At 56.6% G+C, this 19,503-nt stretch overlaps 7 protein-coding genes across 7 annotated transcripts; 4 read left to right on the forward strand and 3 right to left on the reverse strand.

Moving 5' to 3' along the window:
- Positions 1-1,410: 1,410 nt before the first annotated feature.
- SLS55_004685 (uncharacterized protein) lies at positions 1,411-3,980 on the reverse strand (the record flags this gene model as incomplete). The annotated part of the gene is made up of 2 exons (XM_066776141.1): positions 1,411-3,630; positions 3,687-3,980. 2 exons carry the CDS (start codon positions 3,978-3,980, stop codon positions 1,411-1,413), a joined length of 2,514 nt encoding a protein of 837 aa, XP_066634022.1.
- Positions 3,981-6,145: 2,165 nt separating this feature from the next.
- GPP1 (DL-glycerol-3-phosphatase) lies at positions 6,146-7,126 on the reverse strand (the record flags this gene model as incomplete). The annotated part of the gene is made up of 2 exons (XM_066776142.1): positions 6,146-6,974; positions 7,074-7,126. The coding sequence occupies 2 exons, from the start codon at positions 7,124-7,126 to the stop codon at positions 6,146-6,148; spliced, it is 882 nt and encodes a 293-aa protein (XP_066634023.1).
- An 815-nt stretch (positions 7,127-7,941) lies between these two features.
- NUG1 (nuclear GTP-binding protein nug1) lies at positions 7,942-9,681 on the forward strand (the record flags this gene model as incomplete). Its single annotated transcript, XM_066776143.1, has 4 exons — positions 7,942-7,954; positions 8,003-8,097; positions 8,153-8,413; positions 8,464-9,681. 4 exons carry the CDS (start codon positions 7,942-7,944, stop codon positions 9,679-9,681), a joined length of 1,587 nt encoding a protein of 528 aa, XP_066634024.1.
- Positions 9,682-10,466: 785 nt separating this feature from the next.
- Positions 10,467-12,229, forward strand: PUT2 (1-pyrroline-5-carboxylate dehydrogenase; the record flags this gene model as incomplete). Its single annotated transcript, XM_066776144.1, has 3 exons — positions 10,467-10,517; positions 10,577-10,684; positions 10,736-12,229. The coding sequence occupies 3 exons, from the start codon at positions 10,467-10,469 to the stop codon at positions 12,227-12,229; spliced, it is 1,653 nt and encodes a 550-aa protein (XP_066634025.1).
- A 1,724-nt stretch (positions 12,230-13,953) lies between these two features.
- SLS55_004689 (uncharacterized protein) lies at positions 13,954-14,389 on the forward strand (the record flags this gene model as incomplete). The annotated part of the gene is made up of 2 exons (XM_066776145.1): positions 13,954-14,114; positions 14,194-14,389. The coding sequence occupies 2 exons, from the start codon at positions 13,954-13,956 to the stop codon at positions 14,387-14,389; spliced, it is 357 nt and encodes a 118-aa protein (XP_066634026.1).
- A 2,735-nt stretch (positions 14,390-17,124) lies between these two features.
- Positions 17,125-17,995, forward strand: SLS55_004690 (uncharacterized protein; the record flags this gene model as incomplete). Its single annotated transcript, XM_066776146.1, has 3 exons — positions 17,125-17,376; positions 17,451-17,846; positions 17,906-17,995. The coding sequence occupies 3 exons, from the start codon at positions 17,125-17,127 to the stop codon at positions 17,993-17,995; spliced, it is 738 nt and encodes a 245-aa protein (XP_066634027.1).
- Positions 17,996-18,343: 348 nt separating this feature from the next.
- SLS55_004691 (uncharacterized protein) lies at positions 18,344-19,388 on the reverse strand (the record flags this gene model as incomplete). Its single annotated transcript, XM_066776147.1, has 3 exons — positions 18,344-18,353; positions 18,496-18,964; positions 19,235-19,388. 3 exons carry the CDS (start codon positions 19,386-19,388, stop codon positions 18,344-18,346), a joined length of 633 nt encoding a protein of 210 aa, XP_066634028.1.
- Positions 19,389-19,503: the final 115 nt, after the last annotated feature.

Below are 19,503 nucleotides of genomic sequence, written 5' to 3' on the forward strand. Positions count from 1 at the left end.
TAGAGAGAGAAATTTTTGCTACGCGCGATTTCCGCTGCTGCGATTCTGTTTACACAGACAAAGCGATAGGCACATGAGATCCACGAGCTAGTTTGCTTCTTTCTATACAAGCAGTTGGCAATGTAAACGGCCGACAAACCGCAACGCAAGATCCCCCGCCACTGGCAATGATCGAGTACTGCTTGACACCAAGGGCGGTGTCTCCATGGAAGAAAGTGCGAGGAAAAGAAGATGGTCTGCGAAAACAAAGTATTCTTATAGACTGATATGGTTTTTTGTACTCTTCTCCGCTCTGCTAAGCTATTACTTCGTGTTATTACTGCTGTTTGCCGTAGCTGCCATGGCTATCCATGTAGAGGAAGCTACTTTCCGGTATCCAAGACATTATAAGTTTGAGACATTATGGCAAAAAGAGAGAAACAAATCGCGGTGATGCCGAAGCGACGAATGGCACGCTGGGTATGTCAAGAGAAAGGATGATATCCATAGTCCAGTTAGCACCTGTGCCAAAACAAATAACGGCACGACCAAAGCAAGCTGAGTCAAAAGAACCACCTGTTCAAAAGCAATCAAAGAAAGTGGAGATAAAGATGTGCCTGAAACACGCCCACCTAAGGGTGCGACGGCACTGGAAGACTAACGCCGGGGGAAACCAGGTCGTGGTTGGGGCTATGTCATCCCTTTCTCAGCCTCGCTCCCCACACCTGACCCCGTAGCTGCAAGCCACTGACTCTGTGCTACGACCGTCAGCATGTGAGTCCGAAGAGAGCAAGAGAGAAATGAAGGAAATCTCCAGATCCCTGACAAACGGATAATGCCGTCTTTTTACATGGAAACAGCCGCCACAGGTCGCCCAAAAATAGTACGGTTGTGTTCCTCCAATATCTGGAGCATTAAAGGAGCGTATTAAGATTAAAACTTTGCTGTAGAGCTGCGGTTTGTATGTGTGCGGGCGTCTCTGCCGGTAATGTCTCGGATAGTGAGCCGTAGTCGAATTCTCTCCAACGCCAACGCTGGGTTCCAGACCAAGAAGCGATTCCAAATACTCAAGGAAACGAGGGAAGCAAAAACAGACGGAAAGTAGAGAGATGGATAGATCTGAGCCGACGCGGAGATGGATACGATGGGAAACAATAGGAAAACTCGCGGATCGGCTCGCCTCCAAATCGAAAAAGCCGGGGGTATATCCAAGAGGCGCTTTTGAGTGTTTGAACAGGTATGTAGCGAGATCAACAGAAACCCGAAAGGAAATAGCTTTTTGCGCCAAGTCAGAGATGTACCATAAACAGGCAACCAAAGCAGGAATTCGTTTCCCGCATGGATCACGTTACAATGTGCGCGACAGATGCAGCCATGAGTAAGATATGAAAAAGCACAAACGTAACAACGTGTCCACCTCACTCCAGCAGCTTATGCTTTGAAGTCACCGGGCGTCTGGTTGGCAAAGATGTAGTTCTTCGGCTGCATCTCGCTTTGGCGTCTCGAGCTGGTCTGCCCTCCGTGGCCAGAAGAGCCGTCGGGAGGAGAATACTGGTGGACATAAAAGCCCTGTTGATGCATGCCCATGTGGTGTTGCATCTGGCCGTTGCCCATGTCCGGCGGGAATGCCATTGTCGGCTGCGATTGCTTTCCATAGTTCATCGATTGGTCTTGGGAAAACTGCACCGGGGCCATCTGCAAGTCACCGTCTGCATTGAACATGGGCACGGCATACTGCATGGCCGCCATGTCGTACGGGACCATGCCGCCTTCCGGAAGGGATGGCCGCCGCTGGGCTTGCTGGTGCATCATCAGCTGACTGTGAGTATTCTCCATTGACTGATGGTGGTGCAGGTGGTGGTGCTGCTGTGGCTGCAATTGCAAGTGGGGCTGAGGTTGCGGCTGCTGCTGCGGCTGCGGCGGCAGTTGCGGCGGTAGCTGATGTGGCTCTTCGGCCATGGACGTTTGCTGCGGAGTGAAAGCCGACCGAGGAAAACTCTGTTGCTGCGCCGGTGCGGATTGCGGCGGTGTGTCTCTGTGGGACCCGTTGCTGATCCTTGTGCGGTGCCTATTCTCATAGATTGATGCAAGGGAGAGTGGGGTCTCGGGCGGCGAAGCGGTGGAGAAAGCGGCAGAGGTCGGAGCCATACTATACAAGACACCTGCGCCATCTGCACGGCTGGGCGTATCCTGGTTGCTTGTTACGCTACTCTGCACATTACCGGGGCTTTGCCAAGACGGGAAGCGCCCAGGCTCGCTTGGCGTGAGAGGAGTAGGCGGCGCCAGCGACCCGGTTGAGACTGGCGGGCCACTGATGCTTGGGGCATAAGTAGAAGCTGGAAAGTTCGGCGAAACGGCGGCGTCAGCAAAGGTGAAATGCATCGGTGAGCGTTGAGCGGAGCCAGCATTGGACTTCTGGATGCGGCCACCGTTTACCAGACCAGTCGAACGGATCCTGCGAAGCGTGTGGTCGGCTTTCAGGTTGTGGTTATTCGTCCCAGGCGAAGAAGGCATCCCCGCGCTGTACGACGCACTGCGAAGGGCTGCTTGGCCCAGAGCTGCGGGGCGGGGCCGCTGCCTCCTGGCAGCAATGCTCGATGGCTGGTCGGGCTGTCTAAATGCCGCATCGCCGTTTGATTGGCCCTGAATCTCAACGTTGCCCATCGACTGAGCGAGAGCTGTGGCGGGGGAATCGCGGCGATGCAGTGCCTCGTCGGAAAAGGTGAAGGGAGGGTTGAAATCGGACTGGCTGAACTGGTACATGGACGCCTCGCTCGGATCGGCTGCGGTCGATATCAAAGTCTGATTCGATGTGTTGCTCTGTTGGTACACCCCTTGCGGCTGGAAATGGTTCGCCATCCACTGGCCCCCTGGACCAGGCACGCTGCCGCTAATCGAGCCTTCCTGAGAATCTTCACGCTGGTTGACCCTGGCTGCGTCATCCATCCAACCCGACTGCACAGATGCGGCGGAAGAGCCGCCGTTCTGAATTGATTGGCCCGCGGAATAAGGCGAGGTTTCCGACGATGCAGCAGCACGAGCATTGTGGCCCGAAAACGACGCAGGGGCGGAGGATGCGAGGGTGTTGAAATCGAAATGGTCGGCTCCAAAATCGCCCAGTCCGTCTCCAAAGGGGTCCGAGCCTGGGAAGTCGGCGAATCCGAAGTGCGAGTCGCCGCCCATGGAATGAGGAACACTGGAGCCATCGAACGAAGCGAATGGGTTGGGGGGCACCGGGTAGCCCGCATTGACCAGCGATTGGATGACGGCGTCGTAAGAACCAGGCTGGGAGGATTCGGCAATTGAGGACAGGACGTGGCCGTGGCCAGAGCTGTAGTCTTGAGGGGGCATTTGTGGGGCCATCATTTCTGGGGCCTGTTGCACTGCGAAACCATTCCCCGGCAACGACGACGAACTCATATCCGGCGGTCCGTACGAAAATTCGGGCCTTTGCGGTTGCGACTGCGGCGCGTTTTGAGGAGGGGGCTGCATCTGCGTATGCATGGGTATTTGTTGCTGCGGCATCTGGGGCTGCTGCTGTGACTGTTGCTGTTGCGGCGGGTGCTGCTGCACCGGCACCTGCATGGTGTATTGTGCCATTTGCTTCTTCATGTCCTGCTTGACCTTCGCCCGGCGGTTTTGGAACCAATTCTGCGTGCTCCTGTCAGCAATGGAGGGCGGTGCGCTCGCGGGGTCAGGGCGCGTACGTTGATTTTCTCGAGAGGCACGCCGAGCGACTCGGCGAAACCCTTTTTCGTGGTGGTGCTCGGCTTGTGCTGCTGCTGGAAATGGGCTTCGAGGATGTCATGTTGCTCTTTCGTGAGGCGCGGCTTGACTTCCTGGCAGACAGGGTGAACAGGCGGTTGGTGAAGCCGGACGTTTGGTTCGGAGGATACTTTAAGCAGGGTGTGCGGATGCGGGTTGGGCGGGTGCGAGGCGGCCGCGTCGCCCGGCTGCTGCGCATTCGCATAGGGCGGCATTGTTGGCGGGTAGCGGTCCATGGCGACGCGTGACGGTGGTGGTTGGAGCGGGCGCTCGAGCGCAGCGCGCTGGGAACCAGGCGGGCTGGAGGGACTCTGCTGGGGGCGCGCGAGGGCGTGGAGGGCGAGATGGGAACGAACGACGGTGGTTAGAACGTTAGAGACAGAAGCTGAAGGCAAGGCATGGACGGAGGCAAGCGAGCGTGGAGGCGTGGGCCGGCGGGTGGGCAGCGGACGAGGAGGGAAGGGAGGGATTAGGGCGACTGCAGAGGCGAGGTCGAGCTGGCGGACTCGGTTCGCTGGTTACAGAGCTGCGGGCCGCTGGGGAGCACGGGGGACAGGACTTGAGTAGGGAGGCCCTGGGCGCGCAACGCACGGATTGGTTGCTCGGAGCCGACAGAGACAGCGACGCATGTCTGCTAAGAATAATCCGCGCTGCATGAGAAGCGCGCGCCGTCAGCCCAGCGCAGCCAGTCATCCGACCGCGGCCGGTTATCGCGCAGCTGGCCAGGCCCGCGGCGTGCTGACGCCCTGGTGCAGCAGCGCTGTGCTGCGCGGTGCCTGCGGGCGGCGGGCGGCGCTGGAGGCGATGCGCTGGCGCTGGCTCGGTGCCTCGCCCGGAGAGCGCCTCCGACGAGACGAGACGCGCCCTGATCTGGACCCACGCGGGCTACGGCACCGGCCTCTGGCTCCCCTGGGCAGCGTGGACTGGACGACGCTGCTGGATCACCGCTCCCGCCGCCCTGACCCGCAGCGGCCCCTGGCGCGGCCGATCACCAGGGAGGCTGGAGGCTGGAGGTGCCATGCCAGCCTGCCCGCCGCCGCACGCAGAGGAGCGGGCTGCGGGCTGCCAGATGACGCTGCGCTGCGCCGGCAGCCATCGATCGAGGAGCGCCGTGGTGCATGCTGCTCCGTAGCCGCCCGCACAGGCCGGGGGTTCGCCCTCTCCACCGCCTAGCCCGCCGCGTGATTGGCCTCAGCCGGCGTGGAGTTGACGCGCTCTAGTGTCCCTGGCGGCCCTTCCGCAACCGCCCTGCGCCGTGGCAGCCCTTCACGCGTGACGCTGCTTTTCCACATGCCTCCCAGCGGACCCTGCTTCAAGCGCACGCCGTACCTGAGCCGACCCGGCCGCGCGCCGCTGCACCTGCAGCAGGCACACACGCGCCCAGCACTGGGCAGCCGGGCGATCCACATCAAACACCGCTGAATAAGGCGCCGCTGTGCACATAGCCTCCTCCGTGTAACCCAGCGCTGCCGTTCTGAGCCCGCGCCTGCAGCCCTCAGGGGCGCAATGAGGCCTTGCCGCTGGATCTCGGGAGGGCCAGCGTGAGCGCGGGCGCCGTACCTTGCAGCTCGACGCCAAGTGCGACCGCAACCCGCTGTGAAGATGATGATATGAACACGACGATCTGCGGAGAGGTGGACCGCCGCCTTGCCCTCATGCCTCATGCCTCCGTACGTGGCCGCCCCGCCGCCGCCGTGTCCCAGCTCTCCACGTCACGCACCACCGCGCCAGCACCGAGACCGCACCGCACCTCGTCCCTCGCGCCTCCATGTCCCAGCGTCTAACGTCGGACGCCGAAGCCTCGCGCGCGCCATGTCTGGCCCCGCCGCGCCTGGTGGACGGCGTCGTTCTTGGGTGATTCCATACCTCTGTGTCACCACTCCACCGCTCGCCCGCGCCTGCGCGCTCATCCTCGCGCGCGGGTGGCGTCTCGGCGGCCGCGACGAAGCGAGAGGGCATGGCGCTATCAGAAAGTTGCATCGTCTTCCCCATGTCGCAGCAGATGCCCATTGTGGTTGTTGGGCACACATGATCTATAAATTTCTCTCTAAAGCAAGGAGGCTCTCGCGCGTCGTCCAATTGCCCCTCGCTACGACCAGCTCATGAAAGACGCCTTCCCATGATGTCAACGCAATGCGCTGCAACCCTTCTAGAAAATCTGCAGTCCGCTGAAGGATTCTAATGCAATGCAACCCAGACAAGTTCGAATGAAAGGAAAATAGGGTGCTCCGAGCACATCAGCACTACCGTCGAGTACTAGAGGGTATTGTCGTCGTGTGAGAGGAGCGTGGCCGCACGCTTGTGCTGCACGCAGGGTGACGAGGTGTCCGCGGAAGGCGCTGGAAAACTCCCGGCCGCTGCGGTGCTCAGTGGATTCTCCGTCTTCGTTAAGCTCCGGACTCTATTCTTGCAAAGCGTCGGAGATTTCAATGCTGATTTGGCCGCTCTCGTTGTCGTACGCCTTGAGCGTGACACTTCGCATATCGCGCACGATCCAGTCCGCACCGGCTTCCTTCAGCTGATCAACAGTGTGCGTTGTCGCCAGTGCCACCACCTTGAAACCAGCAGCTTTTCCGGCCAGCACGCCGGACGGAGCGTCCTCGAGAACCAGGACGGGCTCGCCGGAGGGAACGCCCAGCATTGAGTGGCCCAGCAGGTAGCACGCAGGATCGGGTTTGCCGTTCTCAACCATCTCGGCGCAAACCAGGTTCTTGGGGTGCGCGAGGTTCATGACGTCGAGCCAGCCAGTCACGAGGGGCCGAGTGCCGGAAGTCACAATAGCCCAGCGAGCTCCGACCTCTTCGAGTCTGTCGAGGAACGTGCGAGCGCCCGGGATCTCCACGGCGTCTCGGCCAAATTCCTTCGGGATGAGTCCTTCAACATGGCAGACATCTGTAAGTGGAGGAGTCAGCGTTAATGCAAAGGGATTATCCGTTGGAACGTAGAGAATCTCAATCTGACAGCACAGCTCCTGTGAGACGATGAAGCTTTCATCCGAACGAGAAAGCACATGATACCAACGCGACAATCTTGTGGGGATGCGATCTTCGTCTCCCCCACGTGCAAGCACGTCGAGATCGTACGGTGGTGCTTGGAAACGTTCGGTCAGGGGGAACTCACACTCCCAGGTTGCCAAGCTCGGATCGTAGAGCTTGAGTACGTCTATCGAGCGACGTCCGTGAGACGTCGCCAGGATGGTATTCGGATCCACACCAAGCTGCTTTCCGATCCTATTTTACTCAATAAGCTTATGCGGATGTCGCGGGTGTGGCGCTAGGCTTGGAGATTTCCGCCAGATCCAACTCCCGGAGAAATTTTCGCACACTCACTTGTGCCAGTGCTTGACGATGGCATCCGTCGAATCAATCAAAGAACCGTCCATATCGCTGAGGCTAGGATATAATCAGCGGTGTTATAGGCATGGTAATCTCTCCTGATGGGGAGCGAGATTAAGCCTTACACTCCGGCGAAAAGGTGGACCTCAGGCGGTGCCGAAAACTTGGGTTCCTCCTGAATGTGCGGCATGATGCTGAACGGACAAAATTAAAGTGATGCAAAAGAAGCGGACAATGCGAAAAGGGCGAGGGGAGGTGGAGATATGTATCCTCGAGATCGTGAGTCGGCGCCGAAGGCGGTCGGATGGCTTCCTTGTTTGGGTTTGTTATCCGCCAGGGTCCGAGATGCACGTGAGAAAACTCAAGCCACCACGCCGAACAGTGATAGGCCAGGGGCAAAACCGAACCGCGGCGGTGAAGAAAGTCGAGGAAAACATGGCCAGTTGAAGCGTCAATCCGGACGGGAATTCGCAACGAATATATATGTGCACAAATTCGTCCAGATAAGAGCCCCTGCTACCCGAACCTTGTTGTGATTCATCTAATCAATCACGTCCGGACAAGAGCTTCAAGACCTCCAAAATTCCTTTTTGTTTTGGAACGGGGAGGGGGTTTTTTTTTTTTTTTGCTTCTTTTTTTTCGAACCCGTTAATTTGTGCGCAGTACATAGAGGAAGTTTGTATGGAATTGATGTCGCTGAGCGATAGTGAACGGAGATCATGAACCGTGGTGTATTCGCGCCTACTCCACTAGTTAGCCGATGTTTTGCCACGAAATCTTGGCGCGCCGCCTACTTCCCAAAATTTCCTGATGGACTTGCGGGCGGAGATAGTGCAACATTTTCCGCTCACCACAACTCACCATGAAAGTCGGCAGTATGTATTTTGCAATCGCATCTACTATCCGGTGCTGACCGTATGCAGAGCCCCAGTCAAAGCGCGTCCCTGTGCGTCTCCGGCACAAAATTGAGAAGAAGTCGGCGGCAAAGCAACGGAAGGCCAAGAAGGAAGCAAAGAAGGTACGGAAACTCCAAGTGCTTGTCTCATCATGTTCGCACACTCACACCAACCTAGAACCCCGAATGGCGCTCGAAGCTCAAGAAGGACCCTGGCATACCGAACCTCTTCCCTTACAAGGACAAGATTTTGGCCGAGATTGAGGAAAAGAAGCGCTTGAAGGAGGAGGACCAGCAGCGCAGGCGTGATGAGGCGAGAGCACGCAAGGCGGATAAGGGCAAGACCGCTGAAACCGCTGAGGAGGAAGACATGGACGATGCGGAGGACGCCGAGGCCATGATAGACTACGAGGCCTCTGACGACGATGCCATGGATGAGGTATGCCAAGACAGCAGCGCGCACTCAACCCACCGCTAACAAACCCGCAGGATAACTCGGCCAACCCCATGGCCGCTCTTCTCGCATCCGCCAAGGCCCGCGCCGCCGAGTTTGAAGCAGAGCATGAAGACGTGGAGATGGACGAGGACGACGACGGGTGGACAGCAACAGGTGAAGAGAAGAGCTCGATGTCAACTGCGCGCAAGGATTCATCAAGAAAGGCGTTCGACAAGATCTTCAAGCAGGTGGTTGAAGCAGCAGATGTCGTCCTCTATGTCCTGGATGCCAGGGATCCGGAGGGCACAAGATCGAAGGAAGTGGAGCGACAGGTCATGTCCGCTGCGGCCGACAAGCGTCTGATCCTCATACTCAACAAGATCGATCTCGTCCCGCCTCCAGTCCTGAAGGGCTGGCTGACCCACCTTCGCCGTTACTTCCCCACGCTTCCGCTTCGCGCATCCAACCCGGCACCGAACGCGAAGACTTTCGACCACAAGCAGCTTACTGTCAAGGCCACTTCGGAAGCTCTTTTCAAGGCCCTCAAGTCGTACGCTCAGTCAAAGCAGCTCAAGCGCTCCATCTCTGTCGGCGTTATCGGCTACCCCAACGTCGGCAAGTCCTCGGTCATCAACGCCTTGACTTCCAGGATCGGCAACCGGCAAGCAGCTTGCCCAACGGGTGCTGAGGCTGGCGTTACTACGAGCCTGCGTGAGGTCAAGCTCGACAACAAACTCAGGCTCCTCGATTCGCCTGGTATCGTCTTTCCGTCTTCGAGTGCAAACTCGAAAGCGCAAAAGGCCGAGGAACAGGCTCGCCTCATTCTGCTCAACGCCGTCCCACCCAAGGAGATCGACGACCCGATCCCCGCCGTCAATCTTTTGGTTAAGAGACTATCGGTGAACGAAGAAATGCTCAACAAGCTGCTCGCCGTGTACGAGCTTCCTGCACTCATGTCCACGGGAGACATCACTAACGACTTCCTCATTCATGTCGCTCGCAAACGTGGCAGACTCAGCCGTGGCGGTGTCCCCAATCTCCACAGTGCGGCGCTGTCGGTCATCACCGACTGGAGAGACGGCAGGATTCAGGGCTGGATGGATGCCCCTGTCTTGCAAGTGGCCAATGTCTCGGCGCCCAACGCGCCCGCTCCAGAGACTGGCGCTGAGCCAGTCGGCGACCAGAAGGAGATTGTCAAGGAATGGGCTGCGGAATTCAAGCTGGACGGTCTTTGGGGCGACGGCGAGAGCACGGAGGTTATGGAGTCTTGAAAGGACGAAGACGTTCCGCCGGTTCATGAGGTAAAGAGAGTTACAAAAGGTGTTTGGCGTACTTTGGGGCGGTCTCGACTGGAATAATGTCTTTGAATTACCAAGGACGAAGATACTTAAGACAATTCGCGTATAGTGCCTATACGGGCTCCACCGCTCTGCAAATTATTTGTTAGATTCTGATGACGTTCGTGAGCAGCGCCTTGATTGGTGAAGCAGAACGCAAAACTGTTGTTTATTTAGTGATAACATGCTCATCACGTTCAAGTTCGAGGGTGGAACGGGGGAGGCGTTTTTGCGAGCTTGCTCTCCCATTTGCGTGTCCCTAGTGAAAAGGGTACATTCTCCCAAGAGATTTACACGTGAGAATCCTCCAAAACTTCTCACCAGCCTCATCTCGTCGCTGATAAGATCCAAGGATGAGACCAATGGATGCGTCGATAATATGGGTTCGGAATACAGGCCGAACGAGGGCCGGTGTGGGGAACGCCGTGATCGGGGCGGCCAGCGGGTGGGCAGGGTGCGCAAAAGTGGCGAAGCCGACGGTAGCCGCCCGCGAGGTCAGAGCTTCTTCACTTTTTGGGCTCTTACTTAACAAACCGTGTCGCTGTTTCGCGACTGAATTGGCCCAGATCTGTCCCGCCACTCGAATCTCGTCACTGTCACTGCCTGCTGTAGCAATGGCCGCGCCCAAAGGAAGTATGCAGCGCTTTTCTCAGCTCAGGGCGTGCCCGCGACCCCGCATCAACACGCCGCAATGGCCCTCGCGCGTCGCTTCCAGGAAGATGGGTCATCTGGCTACCTTCAAGGTGCCCGCCGTCAACAACGAGCCCAACGTAAGATCTTCAGCCCCGGATTTGCCAGTTGTCTCCGCCGCTGACCTTTCGCCGCGCAGCAACACTATGTCAAGGGCTCCGTCGACCGGAAAAAGCTCGAGGAGGCGTTTGAAAGGATGAGGAAGCAGGGTCCCGTCGAGGTGCCTGTCTATGTCGGCGGCAAGGAGGTAATTGCTCGCAAAGCCTGATCATCTACGCAGCCAATTTACATTTGCCAGATCAAATCCTCCTCCATCCTCACCCAGAACAACCCTGCCTCCCACGCCGAACCCGTCGCTCGCTTTTCCAATGCCACCACTGCCAACGTCACCACTGCCATCGACTCTGCTCTAAAGGCCAAGACGTCTTGGGAGGCTCTCTCCTTCGCCGACCGTTCTGCTGTGTTCTTGAAGGCTGCCGATTTGGTCTCGACCAAGTACAGATACGATATCATGGCAGCGACCATGCTGGGCCAGGGAAAGAACGCATGGCAGGCTGAGATCGACTCCGCTGCTGAGCTTTGTGACTTCCTCCGCTTCAATGTCCAATATGCCCAAGAGACCCTGGCTACCCAGCCCGTTCACAACTCTCCCGGTGTCTGGAACCGCGTCGAGTACCGCCCGCTTGAGGGTTTTGTCTACGCAATCACTCCCTTCAACTTCACTGCCATTGCCGGCAACCTGCCCTGCGCTCCGGCATTGATGGGCAACGTCGTTGTCTGGAAGCCCTCTCCGGCCGCCATGGCTTCGAACTGGCTTCTTTACAAGATCTTGCTTGAGGCCGGCCTGCCCCCCAACGTCATCCAGTTCGTGCCCGGCGATGCCCAGGAAGTCACCAAGGTCGTTCTCGGCCACAGGGAGTTCGCTGCCCTCCACTTCACTGGTAGCACCCAGGTCTTCCGCAGTTTGTATGGTCAGATCGCCTCTGGAGTTGCCGATGGTACCTATCAGGGCTACCCGCGCATCGTGGGCGAGACTGGTGGCAAGAACTTCCACCTGATTCACCCGACTGCCAACGTCGAGAACGCCGTCAAGCAGACTGTCCGTGGTGCCTTCGAGTATCAGGGCCAGAAGTGTAGCGCCACTTCCCGCCTCTATGTTCCCAAGTCCCTCTGGCCCGCTTTCAAGGAAATGCTCGCCGCTGAGGTCTCAGCTCTGAAGATCGGTGACCCCGCCGACTTCTCCAACTTCTGCGGTCCCGTCATCCACGAAGCCTCTTTCAAGAAGCTGTCCGGCGTTATCGACGAGGCCAAGAATGACTCGGATCTCGAGCTGATTGCCGGCGGCAAGTACGACGGCAGCAAGGGCTACTTCATCCACCCGACTGTCTACGCCACGAGCAACCCCGCCCACCCGCTTCTCAGCCGCGAGCTTTTCGGCCCGGTCCTCGTCGCCCACGTCTATGATGACGCCGCCCCCGACTCATTCTCCAAGATTTGCCAGACCATCGACCGCACCACCTCGTACGCCCTTACCGGTGCCATCTTCGCCCAGGATAGGGAGGCCATCCGCTTCGCCGAGGAGGCTCTGAGGAACTCCGCTGGTAACTTCTACGTCAACTGCAAGAGCACCGGTGCTGTCGTCGGTCAGCAGCCTTTCGGTGGCGCTCGCGCCTCGGGCACCAACGACAAGGCCGGCAGCGCCAACTTGATTAGCCGCTTCGTCAGTATGAGGTCGATCAAGGAGGAGTTCTTGCCTTTGGAGAAGGTTCCCTACCCCAGCAACGAGGTGTAGGCCACTTCACCGGAAAATGTAAATTGGAGAAAAGATAAAGGCTTGAGGAATTGGATTCAATTGGCGTTCGATGAATGGTGGGGTAAATAGGCGCTGGGAGTCAGTCAACTCCCAGGCAGTCAATGCATAATGCGAAAGAAGCATTTGGAGATTTAGACGAAAAATGACGAGATAAGTTATGATAAGAAGATTCTCACAATTCCTTGAAATTTTTTCAAACTCAACTACCCAAGTACAGTGCAATATATATGGGAGGCAGATGCGAGTATGCCCAGTTATCTTGTCGTCTGTTGTGATATCAAACATCAAACCAGCAGCAGATCCAACGGACGCTCATTCCGGCCTCACTGTCCACCCACCTGACGGCCACCGTACACATCGTCGTCGTGCAGCTCCATGGGATACCCGTACACGTGCTGATAGCCGCTGGCCCGCACCGCCGCCTGGCAGGTGCAACAACACCGCACTAGAGTGGACCGCCCCGTGTCGGCTCTGTTGAAAAGGGAAGCCTGTTCGCCGCGCCCTTCGGCCCAGAAGCGGTCGAGAGAGGCACGTCCACGGGATTGGGGATGCATTGCGGCGAGGTGGTAGGGGCATGAGGCGGGGTGGGTGTTGTTGTTGTTGGTGGTGGTGGTGGTGGTCGTGGTGGTGGACGTAGTGTGGTTTGAGGAACTCTGAGCGGTCTGGGTGGACGTATGATGGAGGGAGTGGTTGGAGCTGGTGTGGGCGGTCAGGTGGGTTCTGCAGCATGCAGAGAGAGGTATGAGCCTCAAACATACCTGGCACTCTCCAGATTGGTGCCATTACTGACAGACTGCTGACTGTTGGAAGAGGCCATGTCGATGGATAGTTCTCGCTGTGGAAGAATGGGGCGGCGGATGTGGATGGCATTGCGTCTGCGGCCATTGCGGGAGCTTTATGGGCTCGCGAGCCTTCCTTTCGCCCTCTTCAGCCAGACTGGCAGCGCGCACTCCAAGTCCATGCGCGCAAAAACGACGGCCTCTCCAAGGTGGCACCTGTCGTGACCTGCGCGCCTCAGCATCTGCCTGCCCGCTCTGGCAGGAGTCGGGTTACGGAAGATCGACAAACGGGACTACCACATCCGTCAAAGGACGTATCCCCATTGGCGGGCAACCTTTTGCAAGCAAGGATGTGTGCTTCGCGCATAGTGAGAACCTAAAGGTGCCGTGTCGCGCTCGCGCCATGACGGGTGGACCCGATGGCGAGGCTCAACTGGCCGTGATACGGCACCCTCTGATTTGTCTGCTATCTTTTGTCCAAGTCAGCATGCGCAATCCGTCTCACATGGGGAAAGCTTATTGTCGGAGATCCCACCAGGTCAAAGCTGCCATTGGACGACGACCTTTTGTCAGTCTTGGCTTATACCTGGGATGAATCATCTGCACATATCCTGATGTGGAAATCGAGGGTAACACAGTGCGCAGGCAGCAGGCGAGAAGGCGAGAAGGCTTTTGTGTCGCGAGAGAAAACTGCTGATTGGCTGCCAACCGTTTGCACGGCTTGGCGACTAGGGCAGTGATTGGGGCAACGGCTGCAGGAGCCTCGTCAACCCACAGTGGAATGAAAGCCACTGCGGTGTACTTAAGCTCAGCCTGACCCTCAGCACTTCCCACACAGTCCTCTACCTTTGCACACCCTTCCTGCTCCATTCACAGCCCCGTCCCGATTCGGGCTCTTCTCTCGTTCGTTCATCTACTCCAAGCATGGATGCGCCTGCGTCCTCCACCAATGTTCCCCCGGCACAAAGGCGGGAGGAGCAATGGGAAACTCTCAAGCCAACGATCGAGTACTGGTATATGGAAAAGAAGCTGTCGGTGGCAAGACTTGTGGGGAAGATGAAGGAAAACCATGGGTTTCACGCCGTGTAAGCATGCTCATTGGAAAGCAAGCGCATTGCAGCAGGTGCATCAGCTGCAGGGACAGTGGGCTAACTTCTTTCCCAGTGAAAGCGAGTACAAGACCCGCTTCAGGAGATGGGGTCTCCAAAAGAACATCAAATCCAAAGACAAGACGCGCATCGAACGAGAAATCATGGCGAGGGCTGAGACGGGCCGCATGACAGTCGTCAAGCACAAAGGCTATACCGTTGATGCGGCCAAGATCCGCCGACACACCAAGAATGCCAAACGCAGGGAATGATGTTGAGAGACTCGAACGTAGGCACTATCGGGAGTGCCACTTCCGAAAGCAAGGTTACTTTCGGCAAGAGCATGTAAGGCCAATTTTCAATTTCTTTCCTTGTTTCTCGTAGGACTGACACTGTCAATAGTTTTCTCGATTGGTTTATGCCTTTTGGTGGACCGGATGCCTCATTCACTGGCCACTTGATGCGCCCATCTCCTCACGACTATGATCTGAAGACTCCCTCTGACAATGGTTCACCGTCGACCCAGAGGTTGGTAGCGGATGTCAAGAGACGAGCGTCTCTCGAGAGGGCTCACTTGTTCATGCAAGGGCATATGAGGCGGTCCTTAAGGATCTCACGGATTCTGAAGCACGGTGAGTGCCACTCGATCTGCTGAACCAAATATTGCTGACCCAGACGCAGATTGATGTCTACCTGGCTCCACCAGTTCCGGATATTTGCATTCAAAACAGCCAAGCACTGGGGCGATGGCTCACCCTCTTGGACAGCCCAAGGACTCGGATTCGAAGGACTCGAAGTATTCGGAAGCGCGCCAAGTCCACACACCCCACAATCTCTCATGGGCAACACCGCTCCATCCCCACAAAGTCTTCTCTCAGGCTCTCCGTCAACGAGACCACGGGCTCCGAGGCCACATCAGCTATGTCGGTGGGTAATCCACATCAAGCAGGAGGAGCCAGCGCCTGTCAGGACTCAAGATCCACCAATCCAAGAAACTCTCCGCAATGCGCTAGTGCATAACGATTTCACCCCAATAAACAGCGACAGACTTCCTGTCGCCATTCCGCAGGCTCTCGTAAGGGTACAGCCATCGTCCAATGCATTGCTGATAGAGTCATTCGGCTTTGCAATCATGAGTCGGAACTTGGATCTTCTGCTGAGCCTACTACCACACGTTGAGGATTGCTGGGAAGAGTTCTTGGCAATACACCCGCTGCACATGGCAATCGACTATCTGGACGGCTCAAAGACTTGCTGTACGATCCTTGAATAACTGGTAGAGGCGTTTGATTCCGTAAGCGGGAAAAACGACCGAGGCTATACATTGCATGACAACTTGATGATAGCAATTCTCAGGTCTCACACCAACATCAGTCCCTCGGTCTTGGACGAATCCAACAAGAACGGCCGTTTCCCGGGAGATGAAATGAGCATCTGCGGCATGTGGGATGCTGATTCCGATTGCATTCGCGAGCTGCATTCTTCAGGACGATCCAGAGTTCCTTCGAGCTGGAAGCACAAGTTTTGTCACACTTTGATTCAGGCTGTCTGCCACGCCATTAAAGTTTTATATTCTTCCGGGGAAGGTAGAAGTGGGCTGTTTGTGAAACTCTGTACAAACTGTGGAAAAAGGCTGAAGCTCTCACCGCCGCACACTTTGGTTGCGACTGCGTTTCTGCTTGCAGAGGCTGGACACGAAGATGAAGACCTCTTTGGAATGATCGCCTGTCTTCTATGCCAAGCTTCGTTTCCCTATAAACGTGTTCCCAAGGCGCGCATTTCTCTCACTCTTTTGCTCAACAGAGACTCAGACTCGGACTCATCGATGGAGACATGCATGCACGACGAATTATCACCAGCGCAGTTCGCTCGCCAGATTATCTCTTATCGATCTCATCAGTGGTCAAAGCGCTGTGAGACTGGGTGGAGCATCTTTCAGATCCTTCTGGATCGCATTGAAAAGGCATCCGATCGTATCATGGGTGCACATTGGGAAGATTTTAGTTGCCAAGCTATGTGCCCGATCACATGCCTATCTGCCGACTCGATTCTGTCCACGATGTGGGCTGCCGTCCAGACCGAACTGCTCACTTACCGGCGACTCAAACCAGAGGATCCCTGGCTATCCGATAATTTCGACATGGTGGAGATTCTGAATGGCCTCGAATCTGGCGAGCAATCTTACCTTGAAGCATCTATTGGGCTAATCCGTAGGGGTTTAATGAAATCTCCTTCGTGCCAATGCGGAACGTTTGGAGAATCCGGTGGACTTCCCAGGGTGGAGGATGTATCGACTGAAGAGTTCTCGAACTTTGTCAACCTAGATGACCCGGAGCGCGCGAACTATATTCTGGATTTAGAAGAGTAATGGCCTCTGTTCCAAGTTACCTGTATTTCTTTATCTCTAGATGATTTGGCAGTATCATGGGAATTGTTCTTTCCTCCATCTATAAGCGGTGGCAACGGTATCTTGTGACAACAATGCGGGTTGAGACCGGAGTAAAGCGCTATTCCTCTCTAAGTCGATGTCCGGAAGTTGTTGTTTGAATTTTGTACCAACGCATGCATCCAAATATCAGCTTCGACTGCCCATGAACGAGTTTGTAAGTTTCTGTAGATGAGTGTATTTCTGTAATCCACTATGAACTATGAGAACGAAGTAGGGCAAAGGCTGTCACTTATCGATAAGGAGCTCGGCGTTTCATGATGCAATTGGACCCTTACAAATCAGCATGCTCGGCCTCGGAGGTTAGACGCGCGACCGACCACGAGTGAGTGCTTCATAGTTGATTACTATCACCTCATCGTTGACTCCGCATTGCATGCTCGCAGCAGCTTATAAGAGCCCGGTGCCGCCGTCCGCAATGGAATCAATCGCTCTCTCCACAGCAATACCCCGCTTCTCCCCCAGCTACCAACTAGCACAGCTCCCCCTTGCTAACCACCAAGACATCAAGCAACAACAACAACAATAACAACAACCCCTCGAATCAGCAAAACGGCAAAAATGTCGAAGCTCGTAGCCGTCATCGCAGGCGTCGGACCAGGCACGGGCGGGGCGGTGGCCCGTAAGTTCGCGTCGGCCTACCCGGTGGTGCTGCTGGCGCGCAACCCGGACAACTACGACGGCCTGGTCAAGGACATCAACGGCGCGGGCGGCAAGGCCATCGGCATCTCCACCGACATTGCCGACTCCAAGAGCGTGAAGGCCGCCTTTGACAAGATCGGAAGCGAGTTTGGCGGCGATTACGGGCTCGCTGTACGTCGACATCTCCAGCTGAAGTTATCACCGCCTTCACATGTCTGGATGCTGACTGTTGTGTGCGTGTGCAGGCCGCCATCTTCAACGCCAGCGGGCGCTTCGTGCGCAAGCCGTTCCTCGAGCTGAACGAGGACGATTTCAACGCCGGGCTGGATGTGTCGGGCAAGGGCGCCTTTCTGTTCGCCCAGGCGACGCTGCCGCGGCTGGTCAGCGCCGCCCCCCACTCAAAGCACCCGCCTTCGCTCATCTTCACTGGCGCCACCGCCTCCGTCAAGGCCAACGCGCAGATGGCGTCCTTTGCCACAGGCAAGTGGGCCCTGAGGGCGCTTTCGCAGAGCTTGGCCAAGGAATTTGGCCCGCAGGGAGTGCATGTCAGCCACGCTATCATCGACGGCGTCATTGACATTCCCAGGACTAAAGAGTGGTTGAAGGAGGCGGGGCCGGATGCGAAGATCAGCGCCGATGGGGTAAGTTCCTAGCTGCTGCATTGTGCATGTAAACTTGTCGGTCTGACTTGTATTCTTAGATTGCGGACGCCTACTGGAACCTCCATGCACAGCCCAGGTCAACTCTCACGTGGGAGATCGATATCAGGCCATATGTGGAGAAATGGTAGCTCAATCATTAGCCGTGCCCGTCATGCATCAGCTGCCTACCGTGCTGCTCAGAAAAGGAAAGTGGGTATCTCATCAGCTGAAATGGACTTTCTCCCCCTCTGCTCCCTTTTCTTCGCGCTCGGTTTTGCGGATTGCTCGGGGCTTCTCTTGGAACTATTTTCAGGATTACTATCCTTGACCCTATCCAGCGGATCGTCAGGTCCAACAAATGTATCAAAAAAAAGTGAATTGAGATGTTAGTGGTTTTCGTTTTCTTGGTTTGGTCGAAGTTGAAGTGTTCGGAACAGTCACACTCTTGGAAGGATCCCTGGAAGACCTCGATGTGGAGGTGGACCGGTCCGACACACCTACTCGAACCTTTGGAGATGAAACAGAGGTCGGCTGCTTCGTTGGTGATGAGCTGTTATCTCCCGACTGCCTGGGAAGCCTCGGCGGCAGCATCGAAGGTTCTCGAGCAGCCGCGGACTTAGTGGAAGGCCCAGGTGACCGCCACACAGACTCTTTGCTTACGGGTCTCCTGCGAGTACTGAATGCATCTAAATCATCCTCGTCACTGTTGGCCTCAGCACGCCTGATTTCCTTTGCTAGTCCCTCGAGTGATGGACGGGGCCGGATGCCTTTGGAAGGTTTCGGATCGCTATGTCTGCTCGGAGGTGGCTTCGATCGGGTACCAGCATAGCCAGCGGCGGCACGCGTCTTCGACTTGATGCCGGCTAGTGTTGCCAGCTGGCTTGACGAGTCTTGCGAGCCCGACATCAGGCCGCCAAGGTGTGGATCTCGGACCCAGGGTGCCTCCTCCTCAAGCTCGTCTGCGCCTTTGTTGTCACCTTCAATTCCGCGCAAAGCCTCGACCTGTCTTTCAGCCAGCGCTCTTGCCTCGTGCTTCATCTGCGATTCGACACTCATTTTGCCGCGGGATGCCACGTGCTGAACAATGTTCTGAGCTGCGGATGCATTCTTCTCGCGCGCTGCACGCTTCAAACGATGATACTCGGCATGGTGGAGATGTCGAGTGAAAGCCCGTGCTGTATCGAGGAACTCATCCTCAACCATCATCCAGATGTCATCAGCCCCAAGTCCTTCTCGCATGAATCTGGCGCAAATTAGAATGAGAGACAAAGCGCCGTCCTCAGGGGAGAGCGTACTCTTGCTTCGGAGGTTGCGGTGGAGGTGAGGAAGACGGCGTTCGAGCTATACAAGGTCAGCATCCGTGGGCGCGTGAAGAATGGGTAGCATACTGGCGCGAGCCTTTCCCTTGCGTCGGGGAGTACTTGCGCCGAGAGCATCGAGCTCGTCGGGGAGGTCGGGAGATTGCAGGCGGCGCTTCTTGACACGCGCCTCAGCCAGGCCCGGGTCAGGCTTGTCGCTGAGCCATGGCAGCTTCCGAGGCATGGTTGGCTGCCGGCAGACGGCGAGACGAGAGAAAGAGAAGAAGATGGAAAGCGCGCATGACGCGCCGAGTGGTGACTGCGAGTGACAGCAGGCGCGGCGCGTCGGATCGCCGAGG

The sequence above is a fragment of the Diplodia seriata genome (genome assembly GCF_021436955.1).
Source record: "Diplodia seriata strain FDS-637 chromosome Unknown scaffold_4, whole genome shotgun sequence".
Taxonomy (NCBI): Eukaryota; Fungi; Ascomycota; class Dothideomycetes; order Botryosphaeriales; family Botryosphaeriaceae; genus Diplodia; species Diplodia seriata.